The sequence below is a fragment of the Polistes dominula genome, unplaced genomic scaffold (genome assembly GCF_049000335.1).
Source record: "Polistes dominula isolate Pdom_NZ unplaced genomic scaffold, Pdom_raw_medaka contig_33, whole genome shotgun sequence".
In the NCBI taxonomy this organism is placed as follows: domain Eukaryota; kingdom Metazoa; phylum Arthropoda; class Insecta; order Hymenoptera; family Vespidae; genus Polistes; species Polistes dominula.
In genome coordinates this window covers 179121-203704 of record NW_028300998.1, presented here as the reverse complement: position 1 = coordinate 203704, position 24584 = coordinate 179121, and the positions used below count along the sequence as shown (strand labels likewise).

The following is a 24584-nucleotide window of genomic DNA, read 5'->3' as shown; positions in this document are numbered from 1 at the left end:
AACCCATATTCCATGACAATGTAAGTTTGATCGATAACTCGCCTGCAAGAAACATAATAAGTCGACAAAGATTTGGTGAATTTCTTGTTATTCTTTTCAAAATCATTTCTGCATTTACGGTATTTGTGTATATATTTTAACGTTAATTCTTGAAATAATTATTTAAACCACGAAATAACTGACTGAATTAACTAACCAGTTAAAATATGAAAGAAGACAGAATTACATACTTCAACTAGGTGATATTTGAATTCGTGAAAGACAAGTAGTGAAGGTTTAAAATGGAAATTTGACCTCAAATATAAGAAAAATTTTCTTTAATTTTGTTTCAATATCCATAGTCCATACTGTAAAAGTTGTAAGTCCGGAGACATATAGAAAATGTTTCTTTGTTTGAAGGCTTTCTAAACGATAATCATCTAATCTCGAAATAATGTTTTCCCATTGATTTAAGGGATTAAATAATATTTTATAAAACAACTAAGATTAACTTCCCCGAAAACGCCTAACTATTTTTCTTAAGACATATAGATATATCACAAAAATTCACTACTATTTTAATTTGATATCGTCTGAAATTTGTCAAGGATTGCTATTTCGATGATTAATTTCATCTGAAAAATAAAACAAAGGAAACAGTGCTTACTACAGTTTAAACAATTCAGTGTTTTATAATAGATTACAGTTTAATCACATTATAACCTTAGGAGGAAAAATAATTTCTTCAAAAATTGAAAAAAATATCGTAAAAATGTTATTATAGGATATGGAAAAATGTCAACGATAATTGTAGAACCTTACCAAGATAATTTCAAAAAAGAGGACGAAGAAGAAACTTACGATGCCCAGCCCGATTTTCTAGAATTGGATAGTCGGTAATAGACTTTTCTCTAACACCATACATTGATAGTTTAAGAATGATTAAATTTAGCAAATATTATTTGTAACAAAGAATCATCATTTTGCAGTATTATTTGGATTAGAGAACGGGTATTACGATTCTTAGGCTTACCTGGTCACGAACATCTATTTGATAAACTCATACGCGTAATATATTTATATTTTTCATATAATTTGTATAATTTATCAATTAAAATAGTTATCAAAAATGACATTTATTATTTTGTGCTCATTTATTAGGCAGACAATGGATATTATGAGGAGAAATTGATGAATTTTTTAAATCATAATTTATATTCAACTACAAATCTCGAAAAGAAAATCATTTTCTTTTACAAAACATATTTAAAAGAAATAGTTCAAGAAGAAATAGCAGTTTGGGAAAGTAAGTATTATAGTTATTTTACTTATTAACTAACATATACAAAAATTGCTCTTTTATATAAGTTATATCTTAATATACGCACATTAAGTTAACACGAAAAAAAAAATGAAATGAAGTTAGCGCATTAACAAAGATTATTTGAAATGTTAGGAAAAGTCGAGAAGGTCGATGAAAAGAAAAAAAAGAAAAAAAGGAGACTAAAGAAAGGTAAAAGTAAAACTAGTTCGATAAAAAGTCAAATTGGATTATCTTCTATCAGTTTGGAATCGAGTATAGATTCCTCATCCAGCGAAGAAGAAATAGAAGACGAAGAAGAAGAAAGTTTAGTAAAATCGAGTGGTGATATTACAATGCATTTTATGAGAAAAGATCGGTTCAAAAATAATGGCATAGGTAATAATATATTAATAGATTATTTGTCAACTCATTTTATAAAGTAATATACGTATATAAATATTATTTAGATATGCAAAAGTTTGTTCCACCACTAGGCGAGGAAGATAAATATATCTTGACTAAGGTAATCAGAAAAATTGAGCAAAATTAATAACTTTAAATTGCAATAATGGAACTTCAAGAAGTATTTCTTCTTCTTCTTCTTCTTCTTCTAGAAAATGATAGACAAAGAGAGGAAAAAGCCAGTTATTCATATAATATGCGGGGAAATTGATGGACAACATTTTGATCTTCAAAATATGAACTTTTTTTACTTTTTGAGAATAAACGAAGAAGCAGTTCCACCTTTTGAAACGTACGAGGAATGTCTCGATCACATGCCAACTAATTTGATCGTCGGATCTATCAATGGACACTTTTTAGCATCTTTGAATACACTGCTTGTCCAAGTATTCAAACCTTTAGTTAATAAACAGTTTCGAGGCCCTTATTTTGGAAAATATTATAAAATTGAAGAGTCTAATGAAGTAGTAGCTGCCTCGGATATAGTAAAAGCATCGTCTACCCTAGCTGAGATTGCTGAATCTAAGGTTTATACGATACACATGTCACACATCAACGACACAATGTACAAGGTGTGACTCATGTCATTTGAATAAGTTTATTTATTTACAAATAGATTTCCACGTACAGAAGGCCATCTGATTTTCGGCGAGTATCTCTTTCGCTTTCAAAAAAGTCCCAAGAAACTTCACAAATTATTACAGAAAAAGTGTTGTCAGATGAAATAAATGATATTCACGACGATACGGAAGTAGAAGATAGATTAATTCAAAAATCTTTAATAGCACGTAGTGCATTAACTATTTCAAGTAGCGGAGAGAAAATAAAAGAAGAAACTGAAGCAGAGCAAAGTAAAAAAGATATCTTGGAATATTTAGACAAACTGTCAGCTAACGTACAATGGTTCGTTCGTTCGTTCGTTCGTTCGGTTCATATTATAACTAAATTATGTCAACATGTTGAATGAAATATTAGATATTTACTTTTTTGCATTTAATGCTTCTAGGGCTTTACAGCATACAGAAAGTGATATTCTATTAACAATACCAAAAATTCCCGAATTAGAAAGTTCTACTGTGCCGGATGAAGTTTTATTAAATAATAAATATATTATTGACCAACTGGAAGAAGTAATCATGTCTTGGGGAACGCATATACAACTAGTATATATTAGATTAATTAAACAAATATCTAAAAATAAATAATTATCTTTATTTAATATATCAATATGATCACACATTAATGTTTTAATTGGAGGTATTAAAATCATACATTAATAAGTTAGCTGAAGACAAAGGACCAATCGCTGAATACCATTATTGGCATGAACGTGAGACGGGACTGTCAATTCTTGTCGAACAATTAAAAATTCCTATTATTCAGAGAATGCTTAAACTATTGAATAGAATTTTGTCTCCTATACCTTCAGCTTTTAACCATTTTAAAAACGAACTTTGGAAATATTACAATGAAGCACGAGATAATACCAAATTTCTCTTAACCATTATGAGACATTTCAAGGTATTATAGAATTTGATCTGTTTCAACTATTTTTCTAATTTCATTAACTTATATATTGTTGTATTGTGATGTGATGATTATTTTTTGAAAATACCCACTTGTTAATATTAACAGTTAATAAGTCACACAGACAAATTCAAGCAAATTAACAACGTTATTCCCTCCTTGTTAAATGGATTAAAAATGATGTGGATATTGTCATCTTATTATTCTTCCGAAGATAAAATGATGTCTTTATTTGAAAGAATTTCGTGGCAACTTTGTCAAAACATCCGAACAAATTTATCAATCGACAAGTTATTTAAGTACATTAGTAGTTACTTTATTTGATTATTTTTTGTGATCTTATCAAATGATATATTAAATAATTGAAATAATATTTTGTAGCTATCCATTAGAAATTGTTTTACAAAAATCTAAAGATGCTCACGAGATGATGAAAAATTGGAAAATATCATATTTAAAAACGAGAGATGATATTGAGTATACAGGAAAAGGTGCACGTTGGGAATTTGATCAGAAACGTCTTTTTCAAGAGACAGAATACATAGCGGGTGTTTGCAAGGATATTAATGTTGTAGCCAATGTTATTCAAGATTTTTATAATATATTTGGAACCGATTTGAAATCAATCATTTACGAACCAGCACATATTGATACGATTATAAAACGAGTTGGATTATTATTGGAGCCATTTAAGTTGGCCGAATTCGATGTCTTCAGTCCGTTTAACAAAGAAAATTGGGAAGCAACAATTTTACGTTTCAATACAGAAGTTTCTTATTTAGAAAATGATGCGAAATTTTTCATTGACGAATGTTTCAAAGTTCTCATCAACTCAAAAGATGCACTCAAAATGCTTTTCAAATTCAAGGATAGAAAAACTAGAGTTGCCATACGAGACATTTTATCTAGTAAATTTGAAATGACTATGCAACAATTCAGTAAAGAAATAGGCTCTGTGGAAAATATATACAACAGAGGTTAGACACTTTGAGATTTGTTATTCAAATAAAGCAGTAATAAGTAATTAATATACATATGTATATGTTTTCAGGTAAACGAAATCCTCCTTTATTGACATACCATCCACCAATAGCAGGCGCAATTTTTTGGGCAAGACAATTGTTTTATTCTCTCAAAGGATCTGTCTTATACTTTCAAGACATACAGGAATTAAAACATAAGAAATTGAAGCTTATGGGTTTCAGTCAATATCTTGATATAAGTAAACAGTTGAAGTCTTTTGAAGAAATGAAGTTCAATTCTTGGATTGACAAAGCTCAAGAAACCATTAACAGTATTATGGAAAGTAATGTGCTCAAAGTAGTACCAATAGAAGAGGAAAGCGAAGAAGGTTTTCAAACATTGTTTCTCTTAATATTCTTACCATTTCTCTAATAATTTCTTCATCGTCTAGATGAATATATGATGTTCTATTGTTTCCAGACGAAGTTAAATTAAAAAATGGTGCCATTTTGCGTACACATAAAAGATTAAAAGGGAGGGAGCAAATGCCTGTTGGAATTTTACACAAATTAGACCAGTTAATGTCAAAACCAAGCATTGGTAAAATCTTGATAATATCAATCACTTTGCGCGCGCGCACACACACACACACACACACACACAATTACATTTGAATTGAATATTTGTAAACGTACATTTCTTCCTTTTACTCTTGTATTTGTTATTGTGCTACAATAATAATTTGTTATTATATATGTAGATACTCTGAGTTCGATTGGTGGTTCTAAAGCGATATCAATCAGAGGAGGTAGTAGATCGATTCATTCGCAGAAAGGTCAAAAAACAACTTCTGTTATATCCGTGCAAAGCAAACAAAACGCTATTACTCAAAAACAAAAGTATATTGACTTTATGCAAGACTCTACTCTGATCGAATGTCAATTACGTTTCGAAATCAATTTTAATTGGGAAATTTTTGAAATAATTCGCGAGGTAAATATTGATCAACTTATTTAACTAATTAATACAAAAAAAAAAAAATACAAAAAAATCAATATGAAGATATATAATGAAAATAAATGATAATCCAATGTTATTTTTGGAACAGGCAGAACTGATGGAACAATTAGGTTTTAACTTGCCTGATATTATAAGAAATATTGGTATTCAGAAAAATCGACTAAGGACAGACATGGAGGCGGTAGAAAAAATGATTAATGAATACAACGTGATCATTGATAAGTTAGACAAATCGGATGTATGTAATGTGCATAATTGAGATATTTCATGAATAGTTAATGAAACATTATCTGTGGTTATAGATCCAGTTGTTGAAAAACACTCTTCTTAGTATTGAAAAACATATTCAACCAGGAATTATACGATTTAATTGGAATTCTTTGAGTATAATTGACTATACTACATTATGTGAAAAATTATTGAAAAATTTAAAATCTATCGTTGAACAGATTAATCAATTAAAAAAAGAATTAGATGAAAGAATTACATCTGAAATACAGAATTATAATTTAGTATCTGTAAATATGCAATCTGATGCATCATCAATCAAAGAATCAAACAATGGCGGTGATGCAAATTTATTACCTTGCAAGGTTCAATAGTATTATTTTATAAAGCATATCTTAATATAAACATGTTTTAATTAAAATTAGAATAATAAATAAAAATTTGTTGTGGACACAGGAATTTTTTATAGAAATAGAGACTCACAGAACAGAGTTAATTTGTGCGATGTTAAAGGCATATCATTCTACAAGCCCTATGCTGTTGAAAATTGAAAGCTTAGTGGAAGGAACTTCTACTGGAAGGAGTCCAACAATGCGTCTTCTTTATGAAAAATATGAAAAACATTTATTTGCAGCGTTTATAACGTATTTAGATTTGTTATTAGCGTTTGTTATAGCGTAGAGTATTTATTTATTCATTTGCTATTTTTTGTAGATGTATGGCCAAAAATATGGAATTTTTGAATAAGATATTATCCGATAACAAAGTGACATTTCAAGTGGATGCCGTATTAGTAGCATCAGAGGTCATTTTAAGACCGTCGCCTAACGAAATGAATAATATTATTGTACACAATGTACAGGATTTATTAGAGAGATTGAAAATATTTCCCAGATGGATGAATGGTACTTGTATAGAGTGTAAACCCCAAAGAAAAAATTCCTCGGAAGAATTGTTAACAGTTTCTTTCTTCGAAGATGTGATGAGTATTCAAGTAATTTCATTTCAATACTACACTACACAACTGTGTGTAGAGAGCACACATTACATGTATATACATTTATGTAACGCGTATATATTGAGATACTGAAGATATTATTTATGTCATAGGTAATTAACGATCTTATAATAGCAATTCAGGATACAGCTTATAAAATATCCGCAGATTGTTGGAAGTATTTACAAAAATGGAAGAAATATTCTAATCTTTGGACTTTTGATAAAACTGTAGCTGGAGAAAAGTTTGCATCGACTAAGCCTACACTTCGACAATATGATGAAAAATTTACATTTTATGGTGGTATTTTAGATGAGCTCGATGATATGGAACGTAATATCGATATATCTTGCATACGGTAAATTTCTTCAATATATCATTTCAGTATTATACACATTCATTTGTCTTTAGCACACTTATTAATATATCTGTCAATGGTGAGATACTTTAGCTATCTTATGTTACATTTGTAACATCTTTTTTTTTTCAACTATTTAATATTAATCTACAATCACAAGGATCAATTTAAAACCATTAATGAGAGGTATAGAACAGCATGCAATGGAATGGAAGCAAGTGCTTGGTAATTTTCTTCTTACCGAGACCATGAAAAAAATGAACGAGTTTAAAGAATTAATGGAGCAGTATCGCAACAAAGTTGAATTAGTAATTACCGGATTAGAACGCTTTACAATGATTATGCAAGCTATTTCTGATATTAAAAAAATGGCTATTCAAGCAGAAGTACAATACATGTCATATCAGGTTTGTCAATTCGTAAGATTTTGACAATTGGTCAATTTTTCAATCAACATTTATCAATGTGACTTTTCTCAAGGAAACCTTCAAAACCCTTTATGCACATGGAATAGTATTTTCTGAAATGGATGAAAAGATGGCTTATGATATTCAAACTGATTGGGAATCTTTGTACCTCGGAGCACTTTATCGAGCTTCAACGATTATTACTACCAGAGAGAAATTTGCTCAAATGATTCAAGATCAAATAATAGAATTCAATAATGAACTTGCCAAATTCATTGAAGATTTTCTAAATAATGGTCCAGGCAGTGTTGGAGACAATCTTGATCTAGGTGTACAAAAGATGACTGTATGTCTTAATACATACTGTATAAAGATATAATACCATATATTGTATGTTTCAAACGGATAAAGCTTTTCTTTTCTTTTTTTTTCTTTTTTTTTTAGGAGTATGGAAAATTGATAGAAAAGTATGATGAAAAACGTCATAATTTGACAAACTCTCAAATGTTATTTGATCTTGATCCAGCTGATTATACAGCATTTTTCAAAGTTCAAGAAGACTACGAAGGCATGAAGACATTATTTAGTTTATATAAAGAACAAAAAGATGCTAGGAGTGAATGGGCTCAGACATTGTGGGTGAATTTGAACCCGCAACAATTACTCGACGGTATGGAACACTTCATCAAACAGTTCCAAAGATTTCCAAAAGCAGTGAAGAAGTTGAACATTGGGCAGACTTTGGAAATTAATATGAGAAACTTTAAAAATTCTGTACCATTATTTGTTGAATTGAAAAACGAAGCAATGCGTGAAAGACATTGGATGGATTTAATGCAAAGAACTGGACAATACTTTGACATGAATCCAGATAGGTGCGCGAATAATTAAAATCAATCATGTTCTCAAGGACATATGACTCATTATGTAAAACTGTATAGTTTTAAGATACTTTAGTAACTATTCGTAGTTAATTTATCATTATTATGTTAATTTCTATAGATACTTAAGACTTTACCGACCGCTAGGGTTCCAACAGCATATGCACGGTCAGACGTGCCGACACTTCTGCCGCAAATTCTACTAATAAATTTTAATTGGATGCTAAATAAGATTCTAATAACAAAGTATTGTTCATGTAATGATAGTGACATGCGACGTGCGATAAAGATTGCAATGTCAACCGATAATTAAAAGATGATTAATAAATTTTTGTTCGATAAGGATCGGTGACAAACAAAAATCCTATTAATAGGCTAGCGGTCGTTAAAGTGTTAAACTAATGACCATATTATCTATAAGTACGTAATAGTTTTTGTAATATTGAATTATGTAGTAATATAATTATATGTCACACTTTTTAGAATTATTAGAAAGGGGCGAAAGGTTGATGTTTAAAGACATTTTCTTTTTTCTTTTTTCTTTTTTCTTTATAATTGTTTACAAACTTTTACAACGGTAGTGATTTCTAATATTTCTACTCTATAAGAAATAGACATTATAAGGTAACAGCAACTATAAAATATATATATATATATATATATACGTATATATTAGAATATGGGTGAACAAAAAATTGGTTTAATGGAAGGGTGAGTTAGATCGGTTAGTTGGCAAAACGTTAATCACGGTTATATTCTAATATCTCTTATGTGTTTTAAGGTTTACACTAGAAAATATGTTTGCCATGGATTTGGGGAGGTACCAAGAAATAGCGCAAAGCATCGTAACAAATGCTATTAAGGAATTAGCAATAGAAAAGGGGGTCAAAGAAATTGCAGAAATTTGGAAAAACACGGAATTTACCGTAATACGACATTTTAAAGGTAATTATAAAGTCATATATATACATATATATAAAAAAAAAAAAAAAGAAAATATAGTAATTACAACGTGCAAATAATTTGTAAAGGACTTGAAGATCGAGGATTCATTCTTGGTCCCATTGACGAACTTAATCAAATCTTAGAGGATAATATGTTAAATGTGAGCAGCATGGCAGCCTCACAATTTATCGGACCCTTTCTTAATGTAGTTCAAAACTGGGAAAAGACTATGCATACAATATCAGAAGTATTGGAATTATGGATGCAACTACAACAAAAGTGGTTATATTTGGAAGGTATTTTTGTGGGAGGAGATATTCGATTGCAACTTCCAGAAGAGGCTAGAAAATTCGATGACATTGACAAAGCATATAGAAAGATTATGATGGATACATCAAGAAAATTAAATGTCCATGATTGCTGTACCATTCAAGGCAAGGATAGAAAAAAAAAAAATCAATCAACGTTTCTTATTAAGCAATACGCAATAGACAAATTTAATTTAGTCATTTTTTTTATCAATGTAATTATCTTTTAATATATGTATATTCAGGAAGAAAGGATGAATTTATGTCTATGATTGCCGGGCTTGATAGATGTCAGAAATCCCTGACCGATTATTTGAATAGCAAACGAATTATTTTTCCAAGGTTTAATTTTATCAGCGATGATGAATTACTGAGCATTCTTGGTAGCAGTGATCCATCAGTGATTCAAGAACACATTGGCAAAATGTTTGATAACTTAGATAAGTTAAGTTTCAATTTAAATGAGGAAAAGAGAAATGTAGTTACAGCACTTGTATCATGTGAAAAAGAAATCATGGAATTAAAACATTCTGTATCCGTCGAAGGAAACATTGAGAACTGGATGGTTTTAGTTTTGAATGAAATGAAAATATCTAATCGATATTTAACAAAAAAAGCCGTCTACGATTATGGAAAAGTAAGCAAGTAAAAAACCTTTGTTTATTCATTTGTATTTTTTAATAAGATATTTTTTCATGTCAATTTCTAATCAGATAAGACGTCCAAGATCTGAATGGATATTAGATTTTCAAGGAATGATGATACTTGCTGCTAATCAAATCTGGTGGACCGCTGAAGTGGAAAATGTTTTTAATAAAATATCGATGGGAAAGAAACAAGCTATGAAAGAAGTACTTTTCAAATTAGCTGAATTTTTACTTTTGTTTCTTAATATATATAATATATATATATATATATATATATATATATATATATATATATATATATATATATTGTCGTTATTAGTATTTGCAACAACTGAACAATCAACTTGACGAAGTAGTATCGCTAATGGGAAGTGATTTGCTTACAAATAATGACAGAAAAAAATTGGATGCTTTATTAACAATCGATGTACATATTCGCGACATAATTGAAGGTTTTGTAAGAGATAGTATTATAGACCCAATGGAATTTGAATGGGAAAGTCAATTAAGGTTCAAATCAATGATGCATTACATTATGTTTATGTTATTTGTGCTGTATATTTGCATGTATTTAAGTATGTATGTATGTATGTATGTATGTATATGCCTGTTATCGTTTGAATTTAGATTCTATTGGGTACACGATCTTGACAATATGTGGATATATCAGTGTACGGGTGCTTTTGAATATGGATATGAATACATGGGTCTAAACGGACGATTAGTAGTGACACCCTTAACAGATAGAATATATTTAACCCTTACTCAAGCATTGTCGATGCACTTGGGTGGAGCACCTGCTGGTAAACATATATCAATATATTGATATATGTTTTTGTTTTTTCTTTTTTCAATTCTATATTATTATTCCTTTTGAAAGGTCCTGCTGGTACTGGAAAAACTGAAACAACAAAGGATTTAGCGAAAGCCTTAGGTTTATTATGTATTGTTACAAATTGCGGAGAAGGAATGGATTATATTGCAATAGGTAAAACATTGAGCGGGTTAGTTCAATGCGGAGCGTGGGGCTGCTTCGACGAATTTAACCGTATCGATGTTTCTGTTTTATCCGTTATTTCGACTCAACTTCAAACTATACGCTCAGCATTGCAAATGAAAAGTAAACATTTCACGGTACGCGCTTCAACGTATATAATATTTTGTTTTTTAACAGTCATAAGAGAGAGAGAGAGAGAGAGAGAGAGAGTATCGAATTTAGTCTAGAATAATAAGAGTATAAAGAATCATATTTTATATTGATAGTTCGAAGATTACGATATTCCCTTGGATACAAAAGTGGGTATATTTATTACTATGAATCCCGGATATGCTGGTCGAACCGAATTACCGGAATCCGTTAAGGCCCTCTTCAGACCGGTAGTATGCGTTGTGCCAGATAACGAATTAATTTGTCAAATCAAACTCTTCAGTGCTGGTTTTCTAACGGCTAAAATTCTGGCAAAAAAGATGGCAGTTTTGCATAAATTGGCGCAAGAACAACTTAGCAAACAAACGCATTATGACTTTGGGTTAAGAGCTATGAAATCTGTACTTAATATGGCTGGACAATTAAAAAGAACATCTGGCGACTTAGCAGAGAATCTTGTCCTAATGAGAGCTCTCAGGGATATGAATCTTCCTAAATTTATATATGACGATGTACCTTTATTTTTGGGTCTTATTACAGACTTATTTCCTGATCTTGACTGTCCCAGAGTAGAATATCCAGATTTTAATAGAGCTGCGATCAAAATGTTGGAAGAACATAATTATATTGTTTTAACCGAACAAGTATGTACATACACTACTACTATTTTTCGTTTTCATTTTTCATGTTAATCTTATGCATGTGTATTAATTTTTGATGGTTTGCGTTGGTTCTTATTTCGTACATATCCTATCTCCAATGACTCAGAATCACTGAAGCAAAATATTACTACTACTACTACTACTACTACTACTACTACTACTGATGTTTATTCATTCATATTTATCAAATAAGAATGTTGTTCTTTAAGTTTGACACGATTTAAATAATTTGATAAATTACATTAGCTTGAGAAAATCACTCAACTTTACGAAGTCATGATGAGTAGACATTCGACAATGATCGTTGGTCCTACTGGAGGTGGAAAAACTGTTATTATCGAAATATTATGTATGGCTCAAACTTATTTGAATATTCCCACCAGTCTTCAAATCTTAAATCCAAAGGTATGTGTGTATTTTTATTGGCTGTATATTTGAAGAGTGATAAATAATATGTTTATTTGATTAAAGGCATATACTGTGGTTGAGTTATACGGTATACTAGACCCAATAACACGGGAATGGACAGATGGCCTTCTTAGTAATATTTTTCGCGAAGTTAACAAACCTCTTGATTCTGAACAAGAAGACAAAAAATACATATTATTTGATGGAGATGTCGATGCATTGTGGATTGAAAATATGAACTCAGTAATGGATGACAATAAACTTTTGACATTGCCTAATCAAGAAAGAATAAAACTTCAAAATCATTGTAATCTTCTCTTTGAAGTAATAATTAAATAATGTTATAGAAAATAATAATTAATGTTACACAGAGACATTACATAATGAATGTAAAATTAAACATTTTGTGGATAATATTTTGAAACTGTTCTTTGTCAATTTAGGTAGGTGATTTATTATATGCATCTCCTGCTACTGTGTCAAGAGCTGGTATGGTTTATGTAGATCCAAAGAACTTGGGTTATCAACCATATATCGATAAATGGATAAAATCTAAAAATGAGGATGATCAACAATTCCTTGCTAAAATGTGCGAGAAATATGTACATGGAGCGCTTAATCTTATTATAGAAGGAATGATGGGATTACAAAGAGTAAAACCACTTCAAATGATTATTCCTCAAACGAATTTAAACATGGTAATGCTTGAATGAATGCATATTAATATTAATATATGTAAATAAAGGGGACTACTACTTATTATATATTTTGTAGGTAATACAATTATCGTATGTGTTTGATGGATTGTATTCTTTGCTACAAGCTGACGAAGAAGTTTTAAAAAGCAAGTCTTATTTAACGGATCAAGATGAACAACCGATTCAATATGAATATACTGCAACTAGAGAGGACCTACTAGAAGCAATGTATATTCAATCGTGTTATTATTCCTTAGGAGCTTCCTTAGTAGAGAATGCTAGAAAGACTTTTGATGATTATATGAAAAAAACTACTGGATTTATGCTCGTTGAAGATACGACTGAAAAACCAGCAACGATACGTGAGTTAATATTTTGTATTATTCAGCATCAATAATATTGCAATGAACAATAGTAAATAGCAATGAGATAGTATAATAATGTGGAATAAAATAAAGATAATATGTAATATGTGCATGCAGGATACATACCAATTCTATTTTATACATTGTACGAATATTTTTTGGACATACACAAAAAAATATGGATACCATGGAAATGGCTTGTACCTTTATACGTTCACGATCGGTTGAAAAATTTTTCGGAAATATTAGTACCCACAGAAGACTCTTGTCGAGCAATATGGTTTATCAATTTAATGAATAATCTACAAAGACCTACGCTATTGGTTGGCGAAACTGGTACCTCCAAAACAGCTATAATTCACAATTTTTTAAGGACCATTGATTCCGACAAATATGCAAGTATCTTATATTAATATAAGACATTTTGCGACGCGTTGTCGCTTTCAACATGCCAAACAAACCAAACCAAACCAAACCAAACCAAATTATTTAACGGACTTACTCTTAACTGTTGTACATATTTCATTATTACAGAAAAAATTACCTATTAATTTCTCATCAAGAACAACTTCGATGGATGTGCAGAAAAGTATTGAATCAGCTGTGGAAAAACGATCCAGAGAAATATATGGGCCACCACCAGGAAAAAAGTTAATTATTTTCATAGATGATATGAATATGCCAATGGTGGACACATATGGGACTCAACAACCGATCGCATTTCTCAAACTATTACTTGGAAGAAATGGTTTCTACGGTCGTGGAAAAGATTTGAATTGGAAATATATCAAAGATATTTGTTAAGTTTTCAACATTTTTCAAGCATTTTCAATGAAGAGTTTTATTTTCTATATTATATATTTAATTATTTGTCAATTTTACATCACAGGCTATTTAGCTGCTATGGGAAAACCTGGTGGTGGAAGAAAGGAAGTCGATCCACGATTTATTTCAATGTTTTCAGTTTATAATGTTACTTTTCCAATGAACGAAACGCTTCATTATATTTATAAGAGTATTTTAAAGGGACATTTAGAAATATTTCCAGAAGAAGTACAATCTACCGTAGATAATATTGTTCATATTACATTGGAGCTTTATCAGGTTGTCCAAAAATATATAAATTCGTTAATTTCATAAACGAATAATGAATTATTCAGAAAATGGATACTAAATATTTTTGTGTTTGTTATTTTAGATAGTTTTAACAGAATTATTGCCTACCCCATCAAAATTTCATTATATTTTCAATATGCGAGATCTTTCAAGAATAATGGCAGGTGTACTTCAAAGTCATCCAGATTATTTTCCAACCGTAGAGCGATTTGTTCGACTTTGGAGAAATGAATTTACAAGAGTGATATGCGACAGATTAATTACCGAAGATGTAATAACATTTTTCTTCTATAATATTTCTTTATTATATTATAATTTAAAATGTTCCCAAGAAACATAACATAAGCATAACATATGCGCTTTAGGATAAAAATTTAATAAAAGAACATATAGCTAACAAGATAAAAGATGTTTGGGAAGAAAAACCTGCATTAATTAAGTACACATTAAGGGATCCTTTGCTTTTTGGAGATTTTAGAAATGCTTGTTATGAGGATGAGCCTAGGTATTACGAGGATCTGTTGGACTACGAAGCTGTATATAATCTACTTTTAGAGGTAGCGTTTTTTCTAGCTTTTTATCATTAATGAAAATTCATACATTCACTACTGCAGTGCTCGAAAAAAAAAAAAAATGTAATTTATCTTCGTACAGATTTACGAAGAATATAACGAAAGGAATATTGCAAAATTACAAATGGTTCTTTTCAATGATGCATTAGAACATCTGACAAGAGTTCATCGTATTCTCAGAATGCATCGTGGCCACGCTCTCGTGGTAGGCACCAGCGGTAGTGGAAAGCAGTCAATAATAAGACTTGCTTCGTTCGCTGCTAATAGTTCAATCTTTGAAATCAACTTGAGTCGTGGATACAATGAAAATACTTTTCGCGAAGATTTGAAAAGATTGTACAATATGATCGGTGTCGAGAATAAGAAAATAGTCTTTTTATTCAGTGCTTCTCACATAATAAATGAGAGTTTCTTGGAATTGATCAACAATATACTTATGACGGGTCTAGTGCTTGCCCTTTTTACCGACGAAGAAAAAGATATAATTATTACTTCATGTAGAGATAATGCTCTGACAGCTGGTTTTGATATTACGAGGTTAGACAATATCGAATAATATTATTTTCACAATTTAATATTTCTTTCGATATTTATTACAATAGGTAATTAGATAGGTATATTAGCGTAATATCTCTCTTTCAGGGAAAGTGTATGGGCATTTTTTGAAAAGTCATGTATTGATAATTTACGCATTGCCTTATCTATGAATCTTGCTGATGAGTTATTGAGAATACGCTGTCGTAATTATCCTGGTTTAGTGAATAGTACTACAATAGATTGGATGTTTCCATGGCCGGATCAGGCATTGATCGCTGTAGCTAATGTTACTTTAAGAGACGTACGTTATAACATGCGTACAACGTATTCGCGTTAGCAATAACATGAAGACTTGGACATTATTCATTTTATTCATTTGATTGATTTTTTCAGAATCCAAATCTGCCGCAAGAATATAGAGAAGACATAGTGTTGCACATGGTGCACGTTCATAAGTCTGTTATTGAACGATATACTGTAGATTTTCTAGTTAAATTAAGACGAAAAAATTATGTTACACCAAAAGATTATCTTAATTTTATAAACACGTTCTTGCGTTTATTAATTGAGAAAAGAGATTATATAAAGACGCAATGTGATCGTCTGACTGGAGGTTTAGATTTACTGTTCGATTAATAGAACATTTTTTATAATATATATATAATTTAAGAAAATAATTATTTATCATTGTATGATTATGTAGGTTTACAAAAAATCGAAGAAGCGTCAATTACTTTAGCCGAATTGAATAAGATTCTGGCTGTACAAAGAGTTAAAGTAGCCGACCAAACGAGGAATTGTGAACAATTATTATCTTCCATTGGTGAAAGTACAGATATTGCAATGGAGAAAAAAGAACAGAGCGTGAACAAGCAAAAAGAAATTGAAGAGAAAAGAAAACTCATTGGAAAAGAAGAGTCTGAAGCCAAAGTAGCTCTTGCTGCGGCTCAGCCTGCTTTAGACGCTGCAAGATTGGCTCTTGGAGAACTCGATAAGTCGGACATCACTGAAATAAGGTTTCTTTTGTCCTATATCGACAACTATTCATTTTGTCCTTTTATGTATCTTTCTTTTCTTTTCTATCTGTTCATTTAGATCATTTGCTACGCCTCCAAAGCCCGTACAAATAGTCTCTGAATGTGTAGCCATATTACGAGGTATCAAGGACATATCTTGGAAAGGTGCAAAGGGTATGATGAACGATCCAAGTTTTTTAAGATTGTTACAAGAAATGAACTGTGAACAAATCACGCAGAGGCAGCAACAAGCTGTCAGAGCGCACTTAAGGAAGTCCACGAAAATGGATCAAATGGAGTCAATTAGTAAAGCTGGATATGGCCTTTATAAATTTGTCTTGGCCGTGTTAGATTATTGCGCAGTCTACAGAGAAGTATTCTTCCTTCGTTGAAATAAAAATCAAATCTATTTCAATCACCCCAAGGTTATATTCTTCTTCTTCTCTTTTAACATTAGAACATTTTCAATAGGTTAAACCAAAGATGGAAAGAGTTCAAATGCTACAAATAGAATCTGAAAGAGCACAAAAAGCTTTAGAAAAAGAAGAACGTGAATTGAAACGAATAGAAAAGATTATAGAAGATCTAAATGTTAAATACGAATCTGCTATGACGGAAAAGCAAAAGCTTCAAGAAGAAACGAATCTTTTGCAACGAAGGCTAATTGCCGCTGACAAATTAATCGGTGGTCTCTCTTCGGAAAATATCCGTTGGCAAAAAGAATTGAAAGAATTACACGAAGAAGAAGAAAAGATCATTGGAAATTGTCTACTTTCTTCTGGATTTCTCGCCTATTGTGGACCATTTTCATACGAATTCAGGAACGATATGATTTATAACGACTGGTCGAGAAGCATCGCAGAAAGAAGAATACCGCTTTCGGAACCGTTTAATATACAAACACAGCTTAGCGATGATGTGGAAATTAGCAAGTGAGTTGGGCTAGGATATTAAAACTTGTTGTTATTTGATCAGAACAGTTTATATTAAAAGTGTTTATTATCTAGATGGACCTCGGAAGGACTTCCACCGGATGAGCTTTCTATACAAAATGGTATCCTAACGCTAAAAGCTTCAAGATTTCCATTATGCATTGATCCTCAGCAGCAAGCATTAGAATGGATTAAAAAAAGGAACGAAATAAAAACTTGAAAATTATTTCTTTTGCCGATGCAGATTTTCTGAAACAAGTCGAACTAGCAATAAAATATGGTTTACCAATTTTATTTCAAGACGTTGACGAAGTCGATCCTGTTCTAAATAATGTTATATCGAAAAATATTCAATGTAAGATGAAAATATAAAATATTGAAGTAGGAATTCGTTGCAAAATATATATAAAAAAATAATATATAATTTGTCTAATGAATTAATGTTATATATGTTATAGCAATAGGAGGAAGAACCTTTGTTATGTTAGGTTCTAAAGAAGTTGATTATGATCCAAGATTTCGCATATATTTAACTACCAAAATGTCAAATCCTATCTTCAATCCTGCCGTCTATTCAAAAGCTATTGTCATAAACTATACAGTGACTACTGCAGTAAGTATAAAATTAGAATAATGTTATTTAATTTAAATAGGGAAAAGGTTGAAACTTTGGCAATCGGTTTTCATTAAAAACAGGGTTTAGAAGATCAACTATTATCAGTAGTAGTGAGAATCGAACGACCAGATATCGAAGAACAACGCGAAAGACTTATAACTGAAATAAGTGAAAATAAAAATTTACTTCGACAACTCGAAAATAGTCTTTTACGAGAAATTTCCACGAACAAAGGCAATATGCTGGATAACATTGACTTAATTGAAACCTTAGAAAATACCAAATCAAGTGCTAGCGAAGTGACAACGAAACTCTTCCTGGGTGAAGTGACGGCTGTTGATTTAAATAAATTACGGGATGGTTATCGGCCAGTAGCAAAAAGAGGGGCTATTTTGTTTTTCGTTTTAACTGAATTGCCTACGGTGAATACAATGTATCAGTATTCCTTGAACAATTACATTGAAGTTTTCATATTATCTTTAAGAAAAGCTTTACCAGATCCAACTTTGGTCAAACGTCTTCGTAACATTATTCCAATATTGACAAAAAATGTTTATGATTATGGATGCACGGGAATATTTGAAAAGCATAAAATTCTGTATTCATTCAAAATCTGCATAGACATAGAACAGAGTGTTAATAATGTTAAACAGCAACAATTGGATTTCTTTATAAAAGGATGCGTTACTACTAAGATGTCAAGCAGAGTTAATCCTATTAAATGGTTACCTTCCAGTGGATGGGAAGACTTATTAAAATTAGCTAATGATTTTCCTGAAACCTTTGCTAATCTGCCTGATAATATTACTGAAAATATGGACCAGTGGAAAAATGTAATCATTATTCTAACTTTAACAAGAGATCAATAAAATCCCTTACAATATACAAATTACAATTTATCATTTTTTAGTGGTATGACATGGATGATCCAGAGTCACAAGAATTTCCTTCTAATTATTCTGCTGTGTTAAAACCATTCGAAAAATTAATGTTAATACGATGTTTTCGCGTGGATAGAGTCTATCGAGCTGTTATTAATTATATAACCGAAGTTATGGGGGAAGAGTATGTAACGCCGCCCCATGTCAATCTGGATTTAATTTTTCAACAATCCACTGCTATGATGCCAATAATTTTAATTTTAAGTCCCGGTTCGGACCCTACCTCTCAATTAATGAAACTAGCAGAACGATATGGTTTCGGTGGAGGAAAATTCAGATACTTATCACTTGGTCAAAATCAAGAAAAAGTACGTAACTTGTTATACTTACTTACTCTGAATATTATATAGTATATTACAATATAACGCGATCTTAATGTCTGACACGATTATTATTATTCATTTCTTCAGAATGCAATAGAATTATTAGAAACAGCTATATTTAGAGGACAATGGTTGATGTTACAAAATGGTCATTTATTATTAGATTTCATCAAAGAATTGGAAAGCCATTTAGACAATTTAGAGAAACCGCATCCTGATTTTCGACTATGGCTTACAACTGAACCAACTCCCGATTTTCCCATAGGAATTTTACAACAATCTGTAAAAGGTTGAAACTTTTTATTTAAAATGAATTTAAGTTCTATACCAATTGAAATAAATAAAAAAGACTAATATTATTTCATTATATAATAATCAATTATATTTTTCTTTTCAGTTGTTACAGAACCACCAAACGGTTTAAAACTTAATTTACAAAATACTTACTTAAAAATGCCACCACAGACTCTGGAGAATTGTAATCATCCTGCATATAAACACCTCATTTATGTACTAGCTTTTTATCATGCAGTTGTACAGGTAAAATCAATACTTAATACTATATATGAATTTGTAATAAATACAAATTCATTCGTAACTTTTGACTGAACAGGAAAGAAGAAAATACGATAAAATTGGATGGAATATAAGTTATGATTTTAACGAATCAGATTTTAATGTATGTACTTCTATAATAGATACTTATTTGTCAAAAGCTTTAAAGTTTAACGATACACGGATACCATGGAATAGTTTAAAATATTTAATAGGAGAAGTAAGTGATAATTAAAAAGAATTGTAGATTAACAAATAAATTGATATGAGAATATACTCATAATTGTATAAATTTGTAGGTAATGTATGGCGGGAGAGTAATCGATAGTTACGATCGTCGAGTATCGGAAACTTACATGAATGAATTCTTTGGTGATTTCCTATTCAACACCTTCCAACCTTTTCATTTTTATCAGGACAACTACGTTGATTACGTCATTCCACCAGAAGGAGATCACGAAGCGTATTTAAATTTCATCGAAGAATTACCACTGGTCAATACTCCAGCAGTTTTTGGTCTTCATTCTAACGCTGAAATTGGTTACTTTAATCAAGCTACTAGAGAGTTATGGGCCAATCTGATAGAACTACAGCCACAAACGGGTAAGAAGCAGGGAAAAGAGCTTCTCACAATTAGACAAGTGCAATAAACCATGTGTCATTAAATATTTTTTTATCATAGCAATTAGCACAACAGGAATTAGTAAAGAAGAATTTATAGACAACATAGCAAAGGACATTCTTGAAAGGATACCTTTAGAATTTGATTTAAATAAAGTAAAAAAAAATTTTGGAGTGGGCGTCACACCATCGACAATTGTACTCTTCCAAGAATTAGAAAGGATTAATAAATTAATAAATACGATTTCAAGGACTCTCTCTCAACTACGAAAGGTAATTATTAACTATTATATACTTAAGAAAAACGTGTAGTATTAATAAACTTTTATTTATTAATTTTTATTTTTATTTAATTAAAAACTGTTTTAGGCTATTGCAGGAGAGATAGAAATGGATTCTATTCTTGATAATATTTCTATTGCCCTGTATAATGGTATTTTACCTAAGGAATGGCTCAGACTAGCACCAGATACAAGAAAAAATCTCGCTAATTGGATGGATCACTTTCAAAAGAGAATAACACAATATACAGATTGGGTTTGTTGATATAATCCTTTCATATGATATTTGCACAACTGACGGCATAATATATTTTCATTTATTATATTAATTCATATTAATATAAAAATGATTTTTTAGTCTGGTGCCAATGAACCAATAGTTATGTGGTTATCTGGTTTGCACGTCCCAGAAACTTATCTAGCAGCTCTAGTACAAATAACATGTCGTAGAAATAATTGGCCGTTAGATCACTCGCTTATTTATACAACCGTAACTAAATTTACCAAAGTCGATGCTATAGAAGAAAAACCTGAACAAGTACGTGAATGAATTACAACATGAATAAATGAATTCTCTTAAAAATAATCCGTTTATATAAACTTACGTAATAAGTAATTAAGTAATTAGTTAATTTTTAAACTAAAGGGTTGCTACATACATGGCCTATATTTGGAAGGAGCTCGATGGGATGTGGAAGAAAACTGTCTTAAAAGGTCTTATCCAAAAATTCTTACTGAAAAATTGCCAATTCTTTTGGTAATACCTATTCAAGCTCATAGACTCAAACTTCAGGTATATCTATGATAAATTATAGAAAGTTTAGATTTAGAAAAAACTCATTCTCCTCTGATGTTTAATCATTTCAATATATTTTTGCCATTCTTTTTTCTTTTTTTTTTTTTTATATAAATTTATGTAGAATACAGTAAAAACTCCAGTATACACAACATCAAATAGGCGAGATGCAATGGGTAAAGGTTTGATATTTGAAGCAGATCTTTCAACGGAGGAACATGTTTCGCACTGGATTTTACAGGGTGTATGCCTTTTACTCAACACAGACTAAATTAATTTCATAATAATAAATAATAATAACATATAACAGAATTGAAAAGATTTATAATCTAGAAAATAGATTAACGAAACATTATAATTATGATTAATCCTATAGATATTAATCTTAGAATTAGATGTTAAATAAAAAGATAAAATAAAATTCAATCGGTATATCAAATTATTTTGATCTGTGGTAAACAAAGATTATAAAAAGAACTGTATACAAACTCTTCAATATTTTGCCATCTTACCCATTGTTTATTTTTTAATTCTTCAGCGCTTTTAGCTTTACCTATAAAGTGTGGATCAATGATTAATAAATATGCTTTTTTCGATCCAGTATGTATACCAACGATACATTTACTAGAACAATCTTGATCTCCTCCCATCATAATTGGACTTCCAAATTCTTCGAAATGCTGTCTAATAATGTGTAAATATTTAGGTAGTTCTCGACCACTTGCAATGTGAACAATTTTACTATTTATATTATATAAACTATCCAGAACAAGACATACCTATAAGTTGAATAACTAGTAAATGGCATTTTTATTAAAAAAAAAAAAAAAAAAAAAAAAAAAAAAAATTTGAATAGAATAAAAAATATAATAGTTATAATAAAAGACTCACTTCAAAGCATCCTATCCAATCCCTCGACCCGATAAATGATTTCTCCTTATCCTCCAATGCAACAAGCGTTTCTTGTATTTTTGATATGCTTGGAACTTCTTGTCCTAAATTCTTATTAATTATAATCCATGAACAAATTGTTTGCAATGTTCTATACCCACAACCCCATCCCTAAATAAAATATCCTTCGATTACACATATTATTCTCTTTCTACATATTATAATCCATTTCATTAGATAGATATACATTAAAATTATCTACCCTGTCATTAAAACCATCACAACCGTAGTGCCAGTATTCATAAATACCTCGTATAACTGTACTCTCCCTTTTATCGGAGGTAAGAAGACTTTCGTGGATATTTTTTAATAAATTAGTAGAATAATCGACTATCATTTTGTTTAATATATAATAAACAAATAAATGAACACTTTTAATTTACAACAGTGTACAATACAATAACGAACGGTGAATAGAATGAAAATAGTAATATTAAAACAAAATAATTATACTAATCTGTTACAAATTACATACATTCTCTGAAAATCGTCGTTTGTAACTTTCCCTGATTATCCTCACTTACTCCTCTTCAACACACAAGTATCACAATAAACTACACAACTAACACAAATGTTCCGCCACGTATAACATTATCGGGATTAGGATAGGTTTACAAACGCGTTAATAAATATGGCGGTTATACCATAGACTAGTCGACAGAGGACGCCTAGAGAGCGACGTTAGATGACGCAACGACCAATCACATTTAATCACTGGTTAGTCAGTTGATCTCATTAGTTGACAGTCTCACCAATAGAAAAAGATGCGCCAGACAAGCGCGCATCTCCTTGCGAGGCACGAATAATTCCAAAAGTTTTCCGTCCACCTTTTCTTAATTAAGACACCAAAAAAAGGAGGTGTTTTATTATTAATTTAGTCTATATTAAATGATACCCTCCATAATTAAGTGAGTAAAAACGGTTTAGGAATGGACCATCTAAGAGTACAAGACTCATGGTCCTAAAGATGAAAACTTACACAAAATAGCACTGAGTGGCGTTTCGAGCGTTGTCAAATTTATTTCCCAATTATTCAATAATACTGCTTTCCTTGAGAAAAGAGACGATATTGTTATTGCAGGTTGCATTTGACAAATCGAAACGTATAAAAATGTTAATCAAAACATTTCAAAAAATGCTAAGTAAGTAAATATGTTTTCTTTTGTTAAGATGTTATTTTACAATTATACATGCTGTCATCTTTATTTTTTTACCAAAAATATATTATATAATTACACATTTTCCGTTTTTTTATTTTAGCTCCAGCAGGACAAAAGTGGTTGTACAATATTTCTGGTTTTAATAAATACGGTAAAAAACATTTATTAATTAGTATTTATAGTACGTTAAGCAATTGTCATTTATTTCTATTTAAAAAATGATTAAAGTTATAACCTAGTATATATATATATATATACTCCTTTATATTATATATGTTATGTGCATGTGTAATAGCGTATAACAGTGTTGTTAAAAAGAACATTTGAAAAATTCTAGGATTAATGCGCGATGATCTACGGACCGAACTTGATCCAGATGTAGCAGTAGCAATAAGTAGACTTCCAGATCATATAAAAGATGAACGTAATTTCCGCATAATAAGAGCAATGCAGTTGGATGCAATGAAAAGAATTCTCCCCAAAGAACAATGGACTCAATACGAAGATGTAAATGATTTATTTTTTCTAACTCTATTGTCTCATCTATTGTATATATTTTGTTTCGTCTCTCTTAATACGTGTTATTATTTTTATAGGATGTATTATATCTTACCCCAATAGTAGATGAAGTTATTAAAGAGCGAGAAGAAAAAGAACAATGGAATATGGAATAAAATTGATATTAGAAACGTATTAGGAATAATTGTATATTTAATAGTACACTGATACATGTCTCATTTAATATGAAAAATGTGTCCAACACATGAAAATAATGTATAAATTATAAATATATTAAATTAAATAATTTATCAATTTAATTTATTAATGTAAATTATTAGTTATATACCTTTTATAACAAATT

At 30.3% G+C, this 24584-nt stretch overlaps 3 protein-coding genes across 4 annotated transcripts; 2 read left to right on the top strand and 1 right to left on the bottom strand.

The window, feature by feature from the left end:
- Positions 1 to 774: 774 nt before the first annotated feature.
- On the top strand, positions 775 to 22050 carry Dhc98D (Dynein heavy chain at 89D). The gene is given in 53 exon segments (XM_089173622.1): positions 775 to 875; positions 2004 to 2316; positions 2361 to 2647; positions 2751 to 2907; positions 3002 to 3265; positions 3380 to 3570; positions 3653 to 4248; positions 4293 to 4661; positions 4715 to 4834; positions 4995 to 5227; positions 5343 to 5492; positions 5557 to 5847; positions 6159 to 6557; positions 6593 to 6837; positions 6998 to 7062; positions 7262 to 7590; positions 7689 to 8119; positions 8907 to 9070; positions 9157 to 9504; positions 9624 to 10023; positions 10106 to 10229; positions 10345 to 10828; positions 10906 to 11159; positions 11289 to 11816; positions 12081 to 12239; positions 12306 to 12566; positions 12686 to 12940; positions 13017 to 13302; positions 13423 to 13700; positions 13840 to 14104; positions 14195 to 14409; positions 14504 to 14755; positions 14787 to 14978; positions 15076 to 15530; positions 15636 to 15831; positions 15924 to 16143; positions 16234 to 16546; positions 16626 to 16920; positions 17018 to 17478; positions 17554 to 17681; positions 17684 to 17833; positions 17937 to 18091; positions 18175 to 18927; positions 19005 to 19343; positions 19446 to 19647; positions 19756 to 19898; positions 19972 to 20133; positions 20213 to 20516; positions 20596 to 20807; positions 20904 to 21071; positions 21174 to 21353; positions 21462 to 21608; positions 21736 to 22050. Coding segments are annotated over 53 exon segments (14136 nt in total). The 3' UTR covers positions 21883 to 22050.
- Positions 21916 to 23159, bottom strand: Ufsp1 (UFM1 specific peptidase 1). Of its 2 annotated transcripts, XM_089173616.1 has the most exons (4): positions 22765 to 23159; positions 22503 to 22673; positions 22237 to 22390; positions 21916 to 22164 (listed from the first exon to the last, which is right to left on the bottom strand). In XM_089173616.1, the coding sequence occupies exons 1-4, from the start codon at positions 22897 to 22899 to the stop codon at positions 22046 to 22048; spliced, it is 579 nt and encodes a 192-aa protein (XP_089029742.1). In that variant the 5' UTR covers positions 22900 to 23159; the 3' UTR covers positions 21916 to 22045. The 2 variants fall into 2 exon arrangements, with proteins under 2 accessions (XP_089029742.1, XP_015172667.1); XM_015317181.2 differs by having other exon boundaries at positions 21916 to 22390; positions 22765 to 23157.
- Positions 23160 to 23544: 385 nt separating this feature from the next.
- On the top strand, positions 23545 to 24540 carry LOC107064484 (Ubiquinol-cytochrome c reductase 14 kDa subunit-like). The gene is made up of 4 exons (XM_015317183.2): positions 23545 to 23704; positions 23823 to 23873; positions 24060 to 24229; positions 24319 to 24540. Exons 1-4 carry the CDS (start codon positions 23674 to 23676, stop codon positions 24394 to 24396), a joined length of 330 nt encoding a protein of 109 aa, XP_015172669.1. The 5' UTR covers positions 23545 to 23673; the 3' UTR covers positions 24397 to 24540.
- The last annotated feature ends 44 nt before the right edge of the window (positions 24541 to 24584 follow it).

Bases quoted from the DNA above. Each gene is read 5' to 3' on its own strand.
- LOC107064484 (XM_015317183.2), top strand. From the start codon at position 23,674: ATGTTAATCAAAACATTTCAAAAAATGCTAA. The intron at 23,705-23,822 runs GTAAGTAAATAT...TTTTTATTTTAG, and splicing joins AACATTTCAAAAAATGCTAA to CTCCAGCAGGACAAAAGTGG. The intron at 24,230-24,318 runs GTAAATGATTTA...TTATTTTTATAG, and splicing joins AATGGACTCAATACGAAGAT to GATGTATTATATCTTACCCC.
- Ufsp1 (XM_015317181.2), bottom strand. From the start codon at position 22,899: ATGATAGTCGATTATTCTACTAATTTATTAAAAAATATCCACGAAAGT. The intron at 22,674-22,764 runs GTAGATAATTTT...TATTTTATTTAG, and splicing joins GTGATGGTTTTAATGACAGG to GGATGGGGTTGTGGGTATAG. The intron at 22,391-22,502 runs GTGAGTCTTTTA...TTCAACTTATAG, and splicing joins ATTGGATAGGATGCTTTGAA to GTATGTCTTGTTCTGGATAG.